The sequence below is a fragment of the Crocuta crocuta genome, unplaced genomic scaffold (genome assembly GCF_008692635.1).
Source record: "Crocuta crocuta isolate KB4526 unplaced genomic scaffold, BGI_CrCroc_1.0 scaffold205, whole genome shotgun sequence".
In the NCBI taxonomy this organism is placed as follows: domain Eukaryota; kingdom Metazoa; phylum Chordata; class Mammalia; order Carnivora; family Hyaenidae; genus Crocuta; species Crocuta crocuta.
The window spans coordinates 1,319,563-1,338,621 of record NW_027530644.1 but is presented as its reverse complement, the minus strand read 5'-3'; the positions used below and the strand labels follow the sequence as shown (position 1 = coordinate 1,338,621).

General features: G+C 39.0%; 1 protein-coding gene across 2 annotated transcripts in view; it reads left to right on the top strand.

The window, feature by feature from the left end:
* COL21A1 (collagen type XXI alpha 1 chain) overlaps window positions 1-19,059 on the top strand; it is a 180,355-nt gene that overhangs the window by 83,960 nt on the left and 77,336 nt on the right. Inside the window, exons 10-11 of one of the 2 annotated variants that reach the window (XM_077769075.1) lie at window positions 4,141-4,203; window positions 18,974-19,027. In XM_077769075.1, coding sequence (XP_077625201.1) covers window positions 4,141-4,203; window positions 18,974-19,027 — 117 coding nt within the window. The remainder of the gene's footprint in view (window positions 1-4,140; window positions 4,204-18,973; window positions 19,028-19,059) is intronic. The other variant, XM_077769073.1, reaches the window with a different exon arrangement.

The window sequence follows — 19,059 nt, the reverse complement described above, 5'->3', positions numbered from 1 at the left end:
CTCCAGGCTCTGAGCTGGCAGTCAGCACAGAGCCCGACGCGGGGCTCGAACCCACGAACTGCGAGATCATGACCTAAGCGAAAGTCGGACGCTTAACCGACTAAGCCACCCAGGCGCCCCAATGGTAGTAGTTTTCTAATTTAATGAATTATGAAATCATTGAACAAATAAGATTCACCTTTCTTCCGAATTAACCTCTGTGGGATGGGATGCCTTTGTTGTGATATGAGAGATCTAGGCAATCCCCAACTTATAAACACCCCCTTTCAGAAGACCTTTGCGAATGGCAGCTTCCTTCTCTACTTGAGTAGTCCTGGGAACATTTGTGGGGGCAAACTCCTGCATTTGATCTAACCTTGATATTAGAGCTATTAGTTCAGAAGTGGAAAGAAGGCATTTTTTCCTGTTTTTAGGAAGGAGCGATTTCTTACTAATCTTTTCCGCTGAAATTACTGCCCTCTCTCTACAACTGTGTCTCTGTTGATGTGCTTTGTTTCACCCTCAGGAGTCCTCTGATTAGGGATTCATTTGGGCTATCAAAGTATCCTCTGTTTAAAATACAAAGGCCTTTGGAAGATTTCAGGGGCCATTGGGCATTCACATTTTTATGTTAATTTCCCCAGACTAAGTGGATTCCTTCTAGCCTGTGAGTGGGTGTGGGAGTTTTGAGGGAGGAAGAGGTTGGTTTGGGAGGAGGGAATAGGTCTCAGGTCAGATACTCCTGCACGTCTTCAGGGGGGAGCGTGAAGGCACAAGGCTTTGGGCGAAAAGGGCTTGAACACCTGGGATATGGATCAAGGTAAAGAGTTCCAAAGACCTTTGTTTCAGATGAGCAATGTAAAATATTAGCTTGCTTTTGCAAGCACAACTGTTTCTTACTTTAAGTATTCATATTTACATGACTCGAGAGGCCAGATGCAGAGATGTTTTAGCTTAGTCCATGACATTTCCACTCCTGTCAACAACTCAAAAAGCCTGTGGCACAAGTTCAATTCAACATAAGTAAGTATTGCTTTTCAGCTGAATACATAGTTTCTAAAATTCAGAATGTGCAAATGTTTCAACTAAATTAGAAGAAAGTGGATTGGGATTTTAGTCACAGTTGTACAATAAGTCCTATGTCTCATTTAATGTATTTGGAAATTGTTTTCCTGTTAAGTTTGCTGGCAGTCCTCAGGTCTGGTTCTAATTAGTGTATGCATTTTGATGTTGGCAGGGACAGTAGTGTTTAGGGCCATGGATTCTGGAACTTCATTGGCTGAGTTCAAGTGCCATCTTCACTACTGCTGTATGACCTTAAGAAGTGACCTAACCCTCTGGGGCCTCAGTTGTCCTATACATAAAATGGGAATAATGAAATTACTTATGTCATGAGATTATTGAGAGAATTAAGTAATTTAACATATATAAATTTCTTACAGCAGTGTCTAGCATATAATAATAAAGGTTGAGTGTCAGCTTTTATTATAGTAATGCAGTTGAATTTTTATTCTGATTGGTCTTCTCTCCAAAATTAGTGTTTTACTTTATTCTCCCAATTTTATGGAAACAATGCCAACCCTTCCTGAGTTTTTGCAAATAAATCAATAGGTCAATAAAATCTACCAGAAAAAGATTATTTTCCCTCATTGGGGTGGTTTACCAGTGTTACTATGGTCTTTATGATGTCACATTGGATTTAGCTTGTGTGTGATTTTGTTTTTCTTGTCTTGGAAACCTAGTTTTTATTTAAAATGTTGTTAAGTATGTTTTGTACTTTTATGCAGGGTAACTACAAATCTCGTTTCCCCTTGTCCCAAACCTATGTTTCAGTTTTGTCATAGTAGAGGATAAACCCTTTAAGATCCTTTAATATCCTAGATTTTGCTGATAATTAATATGCTGCAAATAAAGGGGTCATTAACAGGAAATTTGATTTAAAATAAATCAATTTGTAGAGGCACCTAGGTGGCTCAGTTGGTTAAGTGTCTGACTTAGATTCAGGTCATGATCTCATAGTTCATGGTTTTGAGCCCTGCATCTGGCTGTGAGCTGACATTGCAGAGCCTGCTTGGGATTCTCTCTCTTTCCTTCTCTTTTTACCTCTCCTCTGTTTGTGCTCTCTCTCTCAAAAATAAATAAATAACCTTTAAAAAACTTAATTGGCAAATAGTTTTTGAATCTCTACGTGATACCTAGTATTTTCAATGCCTGCCTCTTTTGCCAGAAAAGGAAGAAAATAAAGACCCTGTGTGCAAGGAGTCTCAATCCAAATGATAAATGAAGACTAATTGGGAAAACTGATAGAACTCTACTTATGAATAAGGGATCAGTGATAGGAGCTGCTATAGCATTTCAATAGAAAAAGACATCAAGTAAAAAGGAATAATTGATTCTTTTTTTTTTTAATGTTTATTTTTGAGGGAGAGACAAGAGACAGAAAGCAGACACACGTGCAAAGGAGGAGCAGAGAGAGAGGGAGACACAGAATCCGAACCAGGCTTTAGGCTCTGAGCTGTCAGCACAGAGCTGGATGCAGGGCTTGAATCCATGAACCGTGAGATCATGAGCTGAGCTGAAGTTGGTTGCTTAACCAACTGAATCACCCAGGTGCCCCTTAAACAAAATTTTATTATTGTTGGTTTATTTTTGAGAGAGAGAGAGAGTGTGTGCACGGGAGGAATAATTGATTCCTAGGTGGACAAGGAAGAAAAACCTCTTGCCAAGAGAAAAAAAAATGGAATATGTTGAAAGACCACAAGTCCAATCTGAACATGGATAAAGGATGGCAGGGAGCCTAGAGCTGAAGGTGGATCCTCTCAGAATAAGAATAGTAAAACGCAGGGTGCCGAGGTGGCTCAGTCAGTTAAGTGTCTGACTCTTGATTTCTGCTCAGGTCATGATCTTATGCTCATGAGACTGAGCCCATAGGACTCCACACTAAGCATGGAGACTGCTTAAGATTCTCTCTCTCTCTCTCTCTCTCTCTCTCTCTATTTATCTGCCCCTCTTCCCCACTCAGTCTCTTTCTCTCTCTCTAAAATAAAAATAATTAATAAAAAAAGAGAAAAACCCTAACTACCTAGAGAACAAGAATGTTACTCTTTAATGGAAGTCCTTGGGTTAGAATGATAAATTCTGTCTCTTCAGAAAGACATTACATGTTTCAGCATTATTTTTCTCCCTGGATTTACAGCTCTTCTTTATCTATCTCTTTTAAAAATGACATTTTCATTCTTCTCAGTCTTTCCTCATGCTATGCCTTGTGGGCAGCTCCTAAGTGAAAAGCTTTTCCCTTCTTCATTGGTCACTTGATAGACCTCACATAGTTCTTTCCATTTTTCCTGTTCCATTTTCAGGAACAGATCTCCCTAGCCAGTAGCCTGAAGTAGTATTTCAGATGAGTAAATTTGGCTCTGTGAAAGTACACTTAGTACTGGTGTTTAGTATTGGGGTCCTGTGTGAATGATTTCCTAAAGTAAATAAATTTTGAACTCAAATCAGTTGTCTTACCTCTATGCAGGAGTTTACTGATACTGAGACTATATGTTTTTAAGCAAGGTGCCCCATGTGGATATCATGCACTCAGCAATAGATTAACATATTAATTTTGAAGTATTAAAATTAAATTATACAATAATTAGTACAACAAATTAAATTATACAACAAATTAGTACAATAAAAGTACTAATAAGTGATTGCATTTTGAGAGTACATTTTATATACTTATTTATTGATATTTCTGCATTGATGTGATGACCATGACCATTACCCTCCCACATCATGAAAGCACAGGATTAGATGGTAGATTTTCAGTCTTCACATCCACTTTTGTGTGTGTTTGTCTCTTTCATTACTCTCAGGCGTGAGTTCATGAGGCTTGTTTAACTTTTGCATAAATACTGACATTTTACATTAGTGAAAAGTAGTTTACTGGTTCTATCTGATGTACTCACAGAAGTAAATCATTGAAGATTTTACATCATAAAAAGGTTTTATTTGGTAAAGTGGGCAAAATACGGCGTTTTTCTAACCCTATTTTGGGACTTTGTTTTAATACACAGCTACAAATTATGGAATTGGCTTGAACCTTGAAGGGCTCTGACTGCATCATTGTGGTTCGTTGGTTGTTTTGTACTGAGAGTTTTTTTTCCTTTTTAGGGTGAACCTGGACAGCCTGGGAACCCTGGCTACCCTGGACAATCTGGTCAAGATGGTAAGCCTGTGAGTACTGAAAGCTTAGTCATCTCCAGTACTGGGATTATGGTGTCAAAGTAAAAACTGCACTGGGCAATGTTAAACCGGCAAGGAAGACTTTATTCAAGACTATTGTAATAGGGAGAGAGATTGACCTCTACTCAGTGAAACAGGAAGGAAAGGTTCTTGAATGTTGGCATAAGCTAGTGGTAGAGCACTGGAGGACTTTATGTGGGTGATCAGTGGGGTGGAGCGAATTGAGCTATCCTGTGTTTGGCAGCTGTTTTACTCTGTGATTAAGCCAACTGTCTCTGGTAATTGGCACTTATCAAAGTCAGGGTACTATCCTCCCTCAGAGACTGGAAGATCTGGGTACTTCCCTTTCTTGCTGAGTATATTTCAAAGGGATGGCTCCTAGGTCCTGGAGAAAGACATTCCTTGCTAGTTGTAAAACTGATAAGAAGTTGTAAAAAGGTTTGCCACTCAGAGAGGTCAGAGAAGACTTTACACTGACAAATTTTCTATGGTAAATGCACTAAGATGGAGATCAGGGGCCTGGAGTCAGGAAGAAGACTGTCTAAGTTTAGTTAAACTGAGGGGACATTAAGCCTGGCTGGGTCAACAGGATCAGCATTCTAGTCACTTTTTTCGGTGCATTACCCCCAAACTGCATGCATCTTTGTTACATTTAAACGGTTGTCTAGTGAGTATCGAAGCATAGCTAGGTTCAGAAATCTTTTTTGTCTTTTCCCTTCATGTCTATCGCAGTTTTCAAGTTGAAAACCTTTTTAAAAGTGATATTTTCCTAAGAACCTAGGAACATTTCCTAAGAACGTGCACTGGAATAGACTTATAATCTGACTAAAAACATAATATCTTCTAAGTATCAAGAAAACTGTAAGGACATTTTTTAATTAAGGAAACATAAAGCAAATACACTTTAAAGCAAATAGGCAAATATTTTCAGGTAGGTTAGCTGTCAACATGTTTATAAAAGTAAATAAACATTAGGAATTTGTTTTTAAATATTAAATAATTGTCACCCAAGATGTCTCTTTATCATGAGACATTAACTTCTTGCATGAAGGATGGGAAGGTTTGTATTGTGAGACAGTAATGTTTAAGGAATGAAGAACCACAGCCTAATGTTAAACTCCCATATCCCAACTGTCTGGATCTAGGAGCTAGTTAGTTCCTGAGAGAGCTTTGCTGACAAATCTAATGCAAAAATACAGCCAACTTGTGAAGAAGTGGTGATATGCTGGGGTCTCTTACACCAGTGTTGCGTGGGAAGGGGTTAAATATGCAGATGAGCCTCTATAGAGAGATGGTTGGAGAAGGGTGTCTGAAGAGGTCACAATATGCTGATGAACTGAAGCTGTGGAGAACTGAGGAGCTTCTGGGTGATGGGCGGCACGGCTCAACCGACCCACCGGATGCATTCTAGGTGTAATGGCAGTGCATTTGGGAATTTTGAGATAGGAAGTGACCTGACCTGGCTTATGTTTTAGAAAGATAAATATGAATATTATGTAGAGAGTAGATTATATAGGGCAAGAGTGGAAACGAGACGATGTAGGAGGTTATTTCAAGATTCTAAGGGAGAAGTAAGAATGGCTTAGACAGGGCAACGTCATGAAAGAGAAGATAAGTGGTCATATTCTGGATTGTTCTGTAATGCAAAGCTGACCAAAACTGCTGTCAAATTAGGTGTGAGTCACGAGAGAAGGAATCAAGGAAGACTCAGAAGGTCTTTGTGTGAACAACATACTAAGTCGGGCAGCCCTGGGAGAAAATGCCTTGTTGTCTCCCAAGATGCCCTCAGTGCCTGCTAGGATGTTAGAGAGAGGAAGCTTGAGTTCAGGAATATGTTTGAGAATGAAAATACACAGTTAGGACTCTATAGTTTGTAGATGTATCTATCTCAAGTCACCAGAATGGATGAGATCATTTGGAGAGTAATCACAGATTACTGTAAAGAGAAGAGAAGGGGGCAGTGGACTGAGCCTTGGGCTGTTTTCAGAGGCAAAAAAGGGAGATGGAGTCAAGGAAATTGAGAAAGACCAGTGAAGTAGGAGGAGAACCAGGAGTGGGTGGCATCCCTGGAAGCTGGGGGAGGGAAGCATTTTGAGAAGGGAGTGCTCAATTGTGTCATTGTTGCTAAGAGGTTGAGAAAAATGAGCCCTCTGCCTAGACCATTGGATTTGCTAGATGGAGGTATAGGGGCCCTTGATAAATGGGGTTTAGGGAGGGTGGGTTCAAAAGTTGGATTGAAATGGGTTGAAGAGAGAATGTGAGATAAAATTATGACAGTGACTATAGATGCTTTTTCTGAGGGCTAGAACGAGAAACAGATGAATGGAGCAGTTGCATGGTTAGGATGTGGAATAAAACGGGGGTGTTGTAAAAGATGGGAGAAAGGTGTCTGGGTGGCTTAGTCAGGCCCTGCAACTCTTGGTTTCTGCTCAGGTCATGATCTCATAGTTTGTTGGTTTGAGCCCTGCATCAGCTCTCTGCTGACAGCGCAGAGCCTGCTTGGGATTCTCTCTCCCTTCCTCTCTCTATGCCCCTCTCCCAACTCATACCCTGAGCTTGCATTCTCTCTCTCTATTTCTCTCTCTTGCAAAATATATATAAAAAAATAAAAGATGGGAGACATTATAACATGTTTTTATGATGAAAATGAGGCAGAAGGGGAAAATATCAATGATTTGGAAGATAAGGGATGTTTGCAGGAAGAAAACCCTTAGGTAGGCGGGAGGACTTTGGTATGTAGCCTGGGCACTTGAACCTTTATGTGCAGCAGTAAGACAAGCTGGTAATTACAGAAGTAGCTAGGTAGAAATTTGTGGGAAGGAAGATGAAAAATTTATCATCAGACAGCTTCTGTTTGAATTGAATGAAATTAATAGGTTCTAAATCTAACATCTCCTCTTTGCCTTTATCCTCAACTCCTGTTACGTGGCAACATTTTCCTTGGAGTTTCTTTTTTTTTTTTTTTTAATGTTTTATTTATTTCTAGGAGAGAGAGAGAGAGAGAGACAGCATGAGCAGGGGAGGGTCAGAGAGAGAGGGAGTCACAGACTGAAACAGGCTCCAGGCTCTGAGCTGGCAGTCAGCACAGAGCCTGACGCGGGGCCCGAACCCACGAACCGCGAGATCATGACCTAAGCGAAAGTCAGACGCTTAACCAACTAAGCCACCCAGGCGCCCCTCCTTGGAGTTTCTTATATCCCACCTTTTCTCACTTCATAACTTAAAGTGTCATGTGATTTGGTGGCATTCCTTACTAGGACTCCTCAGTCCCATTAATGATGCTGCCTGAGGCCCTGTGTGAGCTCTTCCCTAATCACACTCGGTGGGATGCATTGGAGACCCTTACCTGGGTCCTACTCTGTCTTGGTACTGACAGCTGTGATGCTGTCCCCCTCCAAAGCAAATACACTTGACATGCTGAAATGTCATCTGCTGGCATCTCAGAATGACACAGAGCTCCTCTGAGAGCACTACAAAATCATTTAGTAATAATAATTTAGTATGATCTAAACTATTAATCATTATATAATATATAATTATATTAGAATTATATATAATTAATATCATAATTATAATAATTAATTATAATTATATACTTAATAGAATTATTATAATGATTGTTATTATAATGAATAATAATTTAGTATAAATTATTCAGTGAGAAGTCCTAGGCAATATACAAAGGTAGGTGCCGAGCAAGCCTTTGACAGGCTATTAGCTCTAGTTTGCATTTTTTTTTCTTTTTAAATATTTTGTCATGAACGAAGTACTGGAAACTAGTTGTAATAAGCCTGATATAATAATCATGGACATTACTCTATGACTCTTCTTTAAGCTATAATGGACTTAGTATGTCATCTCATTTAGTACATGTGTATGTGTTTGTATGTATATATGGATTTATGTAGTACCTGAAATTAGATATTAGGAGGTATTAGAGAATATCTGATGTTAGAGAAAGAACAGAGTAGTGTCTGTCCACATCTTTATCTCTAAGACTTGTAAATGTATTGATTAGGAACTCTGCATACATGATGAAATCAAAACTCTTGAGATGCAAAGATTATCCTGCAGAAATTTATCTACGGAGCCGATATAATCACAAGGATCCATGTAGGATGGAGGTAGGGTGTCAGAGTCAGGGGAGGAGATGTCATGACAGAGCAGAGATCAAGGTGAGGTGGCCTTGAGCCAAGGAATGTCAGCAGCATCCAGAAGATGGTAAAGGGAAGGAGCCTTTAGAGGGAATGCAGCCCCGCTGACATGATGAGTTTAGCTCCCTAAAGCCATGTTGGACTTCTGACCTCCAGAACTATAAGTGTGTGTTGGTTTAAGCCATTAAGTTTGGGGCAACAATAAGAAATGGATTCTCTAATGTTATTCCATTTACCCAAAGGCACAACTTTTTCCTAAATCTCTCCCTTTCCCTGCAGGAAATCTGTAGGAGATAGGAGGTTGGGTGGCCAGGCAGGAAGAGAAAGTGAGTCTGGGAGCCAGAACAGCTGAGGGTCATTAGTGTGTGTCCAAGGCCAGTGCACAGAGGGAGTGGGAAGGTGTGGGTGGAGCCTCTGGCTGGCGATCGAAGCCATCTGGACCAAGGAAACTTGGATGGAACAATTCAAAGGGAATTCTGCTTTGTTTGGATTTGGTTCTGTGCAATCCCTTCAATAAGCAGTTTGAATCTCTTTCACGTTATAACCAGGCCAAGTCAACTGAAGCTTTAAATAGGAAATTATTCCATTCTGGAGAAATACTAATTTTCATCAGGAAAATGCCTTCAAACAACATTAAAGGGCTCTTTTCACATTCTTCTCCTCCTTTCTCATTTCTCTATCAGTTAAATGATTTCTGTCAGCAATGTCTGAGCATAGTCTATTTTACTATTCTGTCATTATGGAAAGAGAGGCAGGGGAAATATTTATATATCCTGCTAGGTAGTTCAGAGTAGTGCTATTAGTAAAGACATTACACTGTTATGACATAGATTTATTTTTAAAAGCAGGCCATATATGAAAACATATAATAGTAATGTTTATGATTTTGTAGATGTAGTGTTTTGTTTTCTGTCATTATTAAGTACTCTTCATGAACTAAAGTACTTTAGGAAACCAAAGCCCTAGCTGGTTGTGGGAGAGATTAGAAGCTGTTTTGCCCTCCGTTTTGCTTTTAAAAGTTGCTTCGGTTTCATGGGCCTCAGTTTCTTCATTTGGAAAATGAGAAGTTGGTACCAGATGAGGCCCATGTTCTCTCCAATGCTGATTTTCTAAGATTCCATGAGGGCCATCATATTTGCTAAGAAAGAAAGGTAAGCTAGACTAAACTGTCAAATTCTTGAGGTGATTTTCTGTATTATTGGCCTTAAGTAATTCAGGAATACTGATAGCACAGTGCTACCAATAGACAGAAGAATAGATTGGTTGATGAGCCACACCCCATGAAGCAGCACCCCTCTTTGTTCCCACCCCCCATAGAGAGGGATGGGGCAGGCTAGTAGGAGATGAATTTGTGTAGTTAAGAGGGAGAAAGGAGAAGAGACTGAGTAGAGTTCTTTAGGCCATTGTGATGACTTTGCTTTCACTTGAAGTAAACCGAGGTGTCTTTGAGTTAAGGACTGATGTGACGTAACTTATTTAAAAACAAAATTACTCTAACTTCTGAGTTGAGAATAGATTTTAGGGAGTTGACGGCATAAGCAGGATCAGTTAGGAGGCTCTTAAGATAATCCAGGAGCAAGATGATGGCAGCTAGCATCAGGACAGTAAACAGTGAGACAAAGAGAACTGCTGGCTTTCTGGGGGGGGTAATTTGAAGTTAGAGCTGATGGGATTTGATGATGTACTTACTCCCTGCGTGTGAAGGAGAGAAGTCAAAGGAGACTCCAGTGAAATGTGGAAGAATGAATAGGGAAACTTGGGCAAGGTAAATCAAGAGTTTGGTTTTGGATATATTAAAATTTTGTCAGATGGTCAAGTAGAAATCTTTTCAAAGATTATTTTTGCTGTGCCTGAGTGGCTTGCATCCATAACCCCAAGGTCAAGAGTTGCATGCTAGACTGATTGATCCAGCCAGCTTCCCCTGTTCAAATACAAATTTTAAGTGGTAGTTGAATATAGAAAGAAGTCTGACATTCAGAGTAATTTCCCTTTTGTCCTTTTCTGTAAGAGTGATGAGTGATATTATATGTTGTAAATGTTTCTTTTAATTATTTGGTTTATAGCTTTGTTTTTAATTTTTAGCAGTGTAAAATTTTCTCACACTTAAATGTTGTGTTATTTCTTCTAGTGTTCTTTTTCTTGAGCATTTCTCTATTTGTTACAATTTTTAAGAATTTTTAATTCTTGATTTCACTTTTGGAATTTATTTTGGCATTTGGGGTGACAGAAATCCAAAAAGATTTAGTGAACTTGGAGAATGGCTGCTCTAATGTAGTGAAATTCAACCCAAATAAATGTATGGCTCTCACTTGTCTGGGATGTGTTACTTAAATTTAACCTTGGTGAAGAGGGATCCGCATTTGTAATGGGGTTGCCTGGAAGGGTGATGCCCGGAAGGGTGATGCAATATTTGGCATTGTTAGTAAATATATAACATCTGTATTAAGAACCATAACAGCCTTGGTTTTGAAGTGTTAGATTTGGTTTAGGATTTTGTAGGATTTGGATTTGATTTAGAAGAGAGAAATGGGGAGAGAGTAAAAACTCAGAAGAATGTCTGTTGGTGAGAACTGACTGTACCTCAGGTGTAATCCAAACAAGAGGTGCTGTTTTAAAATGAGTCAAGAATGATGGTAGAGAATGGAAGGAAAGGGAAGAAAACTAGCCATTCCACTTGCAGAGTAAGCTTGACAGGAGGTGAATAATTAGTAGTAGAACAATAGGACCCATGAGATACGTTTTTATGTTTTCCTCCATCAGACTCTTAACTGAATATGGTGCCAGTTGTGGACTCAACAGTTTAAGAGCTGTGGGGAATTTGTAATTTAAGAGCTGAGTGCCATGAAGATTAAGGCCTGGAAAATGGGGTACATGAGGTTACAAGCCAAAGGAATGGCTGTTACTTAGCCTGGAAAACAGAATTATAAGTGGCTTACTGATGAAGTGTAAGAAACATTTGTCTAGAGATGAATTTTAGTTTCTACCTGAGCTCTCACTTCACCTCAGTTTGGATTCCTTTAACAAAAGGGTTTATCGTCTCCATGTCTCCCAATACCATAAGATACATGCACACACGCAATCAAACCCTGCATGAGAGTCCTACTAGTAAACTAAAATCTGGACCATTTGCCTCAAATAACCTATCTTACACTTGGGCAGTTTATCTTCCTTTTCTGTAATAAAATCTGGGTTAAAATTTTTCTCTTAAAAAGCTTTCCTAGACAAAGCTTGGTCAACTAGCTAATTAATGTTTCTCTAGCATACCCCTTATGTAAATCTCATGTATGGATCTCTTCATGTGTTCCTCATGGGCCTCTTAAATATGCTTATTTTTTAAAATATTATGGATAGTATATAAAATAATGATGTGTGTATAGATATTATATAGTACTGTTATGTGTATGTGTAATTAAATTCTTTTTTTTTTTTTACAAATAGTTTATTATCAAATTAGTTTCCACATAACACTCAGTGCTCATCCCCACAAGTGCCCTCCTCCATGCCCATCCCTCCTCCCCCCCCACATACATCAGTCCTCAGTTTTTGTCAGCATTCAAGAGTCTCTCATGGTTTGCCTCTCTCCCTTTCCCCCACCATTTCCCCCTTCTTCTCCCCCTTGTTCCTCTGTCAAATTCCACCTAATCCTCCTATACGTGCAAACATATGATATTTGTCCTTCTCTGCCTGACTTATTTCACTCAGCATAACACCCTCAAGGTCCATCCACGTTGCTACACATGGCCAGATTTCATTGTTTCTCATTGCTATGTAGTATTCCATGGTATAGATAAACCACATCTTCTTGATCCAAGTAATTAAATTCTTGAAGGAATTGTTTGGTGACATAATTAGCATGTGTGATTTCAAAGATAAATTTATGCTTACATTGTGTGTTGTTTTGTTTGCAATCTGTGTGAGTGCAGGGCTATTTCTGCTATTATTTTAGAGCCCTCAGTAGCAGTGACTGGTTGGGCTCCATAAACATTTATATGTTTTTATTCTTACTTATTCTTTCTTTCATTCACCATTCATATACCTGATATTGATTGGGTATTTCCTTTGTTCTTGGCACTGTTCTAGTTTAAGGAGATATGCAATTAACAAAGGAGACAAGGGGCGCCTGGGTGGCTCAGTTGGTTAAGCGTCCAACTTCGGCTCAGGTCATGATCTCACCGTTCGTGGGTTCGAGCCCCGCACCCCACGTCGGGCTCTGTGCTGACAGCTCAGAGCCTGGAGCCTGCTTCAGATTCTGTGTCTGCCTCTCTCTGACCATCCCTCCCTCCCCCCCGCTCTCACTGTCTCTATCTCTCTCTCAAAAATAAAACTAAAAACAAAAAAACCAAAAAAACCCAAAGGAGAAAAAACCCACCATTTTGAAGCTCACATTCCACTAGGGAGGGGCAATAGTAATGAATATACAATAATAATAATAAAAATAAGTGATATCAGATTGTGGTAAATACCGTGGAAAAACAGAACAGAAAGAGAAGGAATGAAGCTGGTTATTGGCCATTTCCCTTTGAATAGAAAGCATAATTACTAGAAATTTAGGTTAGGAAGTAAGAACTGTTAAAGATGCTGTTGGTTACCTTAAAAAGTCACACATTCTCCTTTTGCTTTCTGTTTTTTTAGTGCTTATTTACTTAATTTGAGAGAGAGTGTGTGTGTGAGCTTGCAGGGGAAGGGCAGGGAAGAAGAGAGACAGATAATCCCAAGCAGACCCCACACTGTCAGCACCAAGCCTGATGCGGGATTTGAACTCACTGATTGTGAGATCATGACCTGAGCCAAAGTCAAGAGTCAGACACTTAACCGACTGAGCCATCCAGGCACCCTGTATGTACATTGTTCTTTTGAAATAAGCTTAGTATAACGTTAAGTGGAGTCATATGCAGGGAACGAGGCAATTTACCTAAGTTTAATTAAAGTCTGTGAACCCGAGAGCCAAGCTGCATCTGCAGAGATTATTTGTCAAAGGTAGGAAGTGTTTTTCTTTCATGTGTGCAGCTCAAGGCAAATTATCATAGGAAAGCAAGTGATATCATTCCATACTTATCACTCATCCACTTTTACTTAAGGGAGGGAGAATCAGATATAATTAAATTTCCTTTATAGTAAATGGAGTTTGCTTTGAGTAGAAACTTTGTTTTATCCCCCAACAGAAGCTTATATCTTCCCAGGGCCAAATGTAAATTCTTTATTTTAGTCAATAAAAATACTTTTAAAAAGTCTGTGCTATTACTTTGCAACCAAATAACAGTATTTTCCTCCAGATTCCCCCATTCAGTTAGTTATATGTTATCTGCCATGCGCTGCACAAGCCAGAAACCTGGGCATCATACTATAACTTCAGATTCCTGCCATCCTGTAGCTTATCATCAGGTTGAATTAAATACACCCTGAATGGACTCAGGTTCTACCTACCATTATCTTTTCCCTGTGGGAACGTCCCATATGGTCTTTCTGCTTCTCCCTGCCCCTTTTAATTGTTATCTCTATAGTGTAGCAAGCAAGCTTCTCAGTCTGATTGTGTGATACTCTGGTGTAGTAGATTGGTTAAAGACCAAAATCCTTCATGGGGCACCTGGGTGGCTCAGTTGGTTAAGTGTCCGACTTTGGGTTTGGTCATGATCTCACGGTTGGTGGGTTTGAGCCCCACATTGGGCTCTGTGCTGACAGCTCAGAGGCTGGAGCCTGCTTCGGACTCTGTGTCTCCCTCTCTCTCTGACCCTCCCCGACTTGTGCTCTCAAAAATAAATAAACATTAAAAAAAAATCCCCCACAAGCTGTGCATGTAAGCACTGGTAAGTTGCTGATCCAGTCTCGTTTGCATCATGCTTTCCCATGTGCTGTCTCTTCTTCTGTCTCCATGGATATGGCTCATCTTGTCATGCTTCATGGCATATTTTGAAGGGCTTCCTCTTCCACACTGTGCTTCCTTTGGTGCTCCTTTGAGCTTGTGTCTTCAGAAAGCTTCCCTCTCTACTCTTTACCTCCCATAGCATTCCAGTTCTTTTTTAGAACTTAGCTCAGGTTTAATTTTACATATATTAATGGGATCTATTAGTCAAGTAATTTGAGCAATCAGTTAAAGCATATAAACTACTTGACTGATAGTTTGTTGTTAGGTGACAAACAAATGAGTTGAGTTTCTATATTAGCTATACATGAAAAGACAGATATAAGAATACTTTTGGCATTTAGTTGTGTAGAGTTATAATGTGTGCCCATGGCAAGAAGAATCCACAGAGGACATTAAAAATATACACTTGATTTTGGTTACTTAGTTACCCTGGCTATATACTTAAGAGGATCTTGGAGTTTTGGAAAACCTTGAAGAAAATTATGTAATAGAATAAACTTTGAATCACATTCTTACATTTCAGAAAGAAGAGTGACATCCCAAATGCTATCTATGGATTTTATTCTCATTTTTAGTATTTAGAGTACTGAAAGGAAATCGATTACTCTATCCTCATCACTGTTTGAGAAGAACTGTATATTTAGATTGGCAGAATATTTTATGGTCTAATTAGAATTGGGCTCAGAAGAGATTGTGACCCTTGCACATTTGATGATTTTATTTCCTTAGTTTCCATTTCAATGCTATACATCTTTCCTGGAGCATTCTAACTATGAATCATGGAAGGAAATTAAATTGATTCTGTATTCTTCAACCCTACAATTTGGCAGTGAGAATATATTTTTCCTAAAAAATGACTCATTTATGAAAAGACTTTCTGTGAACATGGAAAAGACTTTATTGTCAGAAATGTTGCACATGGTGGATATTTGGACCTGCTAATAATTGCAAAATGGCAAAATTAGTGTCGAACAGTATTGATCAAAGATCATGTGAAAGTTGCACTCATACCGGAAAACACAGAAGGCTGTGTATTCAGAAAAATAATAACTCAGCTGTATGGAAAGCTTGTCAGGGCATTTTTCTTGTTCAAGTGTACCCTGTTATGAGTCAACAGTGTTTAGTTCTTGCTCCTCTTGGAAATTGTTCTCTGTTGTAATATTCCTCCCTGTTAACCTTTATTTTCCTGATTTTTAGTCCAAATTTTGTTTTTCTCAATTTCATCCAGTTTCTTCTAGTGGTTTGCCCTGGGATCCCTCAGCATGGATGTGGTTTTGGTTTTTCTTAATTTTGTTACTAATCATATTTCCTCTAGCTTTTAAAATAACCTTTGAATTTCTTTATATAACTAAGTTTTCAAGAATGCTTCTCTTTTTAAGTTAAAAAAAAAAAACCCCACATCAACTTGGTTCTCATATTGTGGGAAGCATTTATTATCTTTTGTATTGTAATTCTTCCAAAGACAAAGCAAACAGGGCTATTATAAAATACACTGAAACCTTGTTCACATGTTCACCATTAGATCCATATGAAGTGTTGAAAAAGGGTTAAATCATGATGATGACTGGATCTTCCATCCCTTATGTGCTAACAGTGCCCATTAAGGCCACACAATAACAGTTTGCAGAAGTGTTCTTATGGTTTTGTACAATCGTCGTTGAATCTGAAGGGAAAAAAAAAAAGAAAACTCACATTTAAGTTTCTAGCACCTGCCAGGCATTTTCACCTGTGCTCCATTTGTTTCTTTTCAGAAGTGAAGTGGGCACTGTTATCCTGGTTTTGGTAAGAAACTGAGGCTTAGCTAGGCAGAGTTACTTAGTCAAAATCCCGTAGAAAGTAAAGGGAGGAGCAAAAATTCAGCCCAAGGTCTTCCAATTTCAAGATTCATTGTCTTTCCACTTTATTGAGTTGCCTCCCAGGATTTGGGGATATGATCACTCTGCCTGAGGTCACATTATGAGTCAGAGGTGAGCTGGGAACACAGTCTGGGGCATCTCCACGTTGCTTTAATCCATTAAAATGCGATGTGTCCTCTCTAACAAATGGATCATATTAATTTACTTCTTTGAAGAAGAGGACAATTTTTGATCTTCTACAAAAGATTTGTTGTAAAAAAAAAAAGTAATAAAGCAGATATGACATTTGGCTTAACTTTTGAAAAAAAATGTGAAAAAAATAATTTATTACAGTGAACTTTGCAGATGACCAGCCATTTTGATAAATAGCCAATCTCCATGGTAACTTTCTTTTGAGGAATTTTAGGAACATTTGTATTCTTTGGGCACTCAGAATTCTAAACAATTTAAAAGCAGCCTGGCAAATGTCCTTTTTTGAATCTGATTAATTATCCTCGAATCATAAGATCTGGTCTATCATAAAACATTTTCTGATAGAGAGTGTTCCCATGGACTCTATCAGCTTACTAGTAACTTTGGGCAAGTTACTTCATCTTACATGCCTCAGATTCCTCATCTAAAAATAAGGATAATACAGAACCTACATTAATTAACGGGTGGTTGTGAGGGTTACACGAATTAATATATGTGAAGTACTTAATCTGGACTATGGTAAATACTGTATAAATCATTGCTGCTATTGTTTCCTCTCAACTACAACAGCCTGTTATTAATTATATCAGACTATCCAGAGAAGTGCATACAGGATTTTGAAGGATCTGGAGGCATCCTAAGTAGCAGCAGTTATAAGTAACCTAACTCTCCTTGAGCATGTGCTAGCAGTGACAGAGTTGAAATTTAATTCCAGGCCTATCTGAATGCAAAGTGGTTGAAGGAAAGAGATTCAGTAGTAGCTAGAGTGATAGAGGTAAAAGGCTGAGCAAACTGTGTGGATTGACTCTTTTCTTTCTTCCTACTGATCTTGAGAACATGAACCACATAGTATGACTAAAAACTTGAATTTGCTAGTGGTAGTGGCACAAACATAACCTGGATCCTTGGGGAAAGGGATTTTTCACTTTGTGCAGTGTGGATGACTCGAAGGTAACTTCTTTCAAAGTTTGATTAACCCAAAATTGCCAAATGCTCTGTTCAGTGCTGGAAATAAAGAAATGAATTGGACCGGGTTTCCCATATCAAGGGGCACATAATCCCATGACACAGAAACAGTGGCCACCCAGGGAACATATGTTGGGCTTGAAAGCTGCAGGTTGCTTTGTATGGAGTATAGAAAGGTTTGTTATGAGTCTTATTCACTGGTGAAGCAATATGTTTAAGGATTGGGCACAGGGACTCAGGAGAAGAATTTGTTGAGAAATCCTGGAGGAAACATGATGATAAACTCTGAAGAACTGGACGAGTATGAAGGAAAGTACCATGCTTGGTGATAGAAATTATATAGTCTGTCATTGGGAGAATAACGGAGAGCATTCTACAGAATAAAAAATGTGACTGTATGTAAAGGGAGAAAACCGGTAAGACTGATGTTGCTGAGACAGCAATTATTATTGTTACTGGTATTGTTAGGCATAGAAAGAATAGTAAAAGGGATATTTAAAAATGGGAGTGGTAAAGCAGGGAATTTTGCTATCTCTAAAATCACAACTAAAAATGTGCTAATGAGTGAGTGGGTGAATACAAAAAGCAGTCATAAATAGCCACATGGAAATGAGGCTTTTGGATTTAACAATGAAGATATAATTGGAAACATTAATGACATCTGTTTTAACATTGTTGACAACAGAAAGCTGTATGGAAACAGTAAGACCCACGAAAGATGGGGTCTGAATAAGAGAGTGAGGTGCCAGGTGGTCCAAGTCAATGTGACATTGACCTAGGGAAACCTAGACAAATGTTGAGGGCCTGCCAAGTTTGTTTTGGAGTTTAATTGCCATGTGCTGAGTGAAGGATGAATAGTTGGCCTTGTCTGAAACAGTTGTGCTGTTTTGCCAAAGGCCCAGTTCTGGAGGGAGAAGTAAGAAGTAGTGGAGACAATGGGGCGCCTGGGTGGCTTAGTCGGTTGAGCGTCCGACTTTCGCTTAGGTCATGATCTCGCGGTTCATGGGTTCGAGCCCCGCGTCGGGCTCTGTGCTGACTGCCAGCTCAGAGCCTGGAGCCTGTTTCAGTCTGTGACTCCCTCTCTCTCTGACCCTCCCCTGCTCACGCTGTCTCTCTCTCTCTCTCCTAGAAACAAATAAAACATTAAAAAAAAAAAAAGTAGTGGAAACAAAAGTGACCCTTGCCTCAACGGACAGTGTAGCCTTGGGAGGTGGGGGAAGTGTGTCACAGCCATGCTCATGGGTAACATCAGCAGCTTTCTAAAATGAGCAGTCCAAGGGCTGTTAATGACTTACTCTGAAGAATAGCATTTATCAAGTTTTAATTTATTCCAAGGATTAACTCAAATGGCCATTGAATCAGGTAGTTTCAAAATGTATTACATTTGTATAATCCTCCAATCTTATGTGTTTTTCTCTCAAATATGATAAATATGTTTCTGTGTGCAAAACAGTTTTTGGGGGGGAGCTATGAATTCAAAGCCTTCCTTTTAATTGAAGCATTTGTGGTTATTTTTATTCGTCTAAAGATATTTGAGACCTTTCCCCTAAAGACTGGGGGATATTAATTCCTTTTTCAGCATTTGAAACTTTGTGATTTTTGTTTCTTAAACAGTCATCAAGTGAAGCCTTAGGTGTAAGACACTCCAGACAAGAGTGAATCCTGAAATGGAGGGCTGCTCTTTGTGAGTATGATGAAATATTAATTATTTTTTGTTTACTTTTCTTTAGGGATATCAAGGAATTGCAGGATCTCCAGGTGTCCCAGGACCCCCAGGAATACAAGTATGTGATTCATAGATACACATTGTAGAATT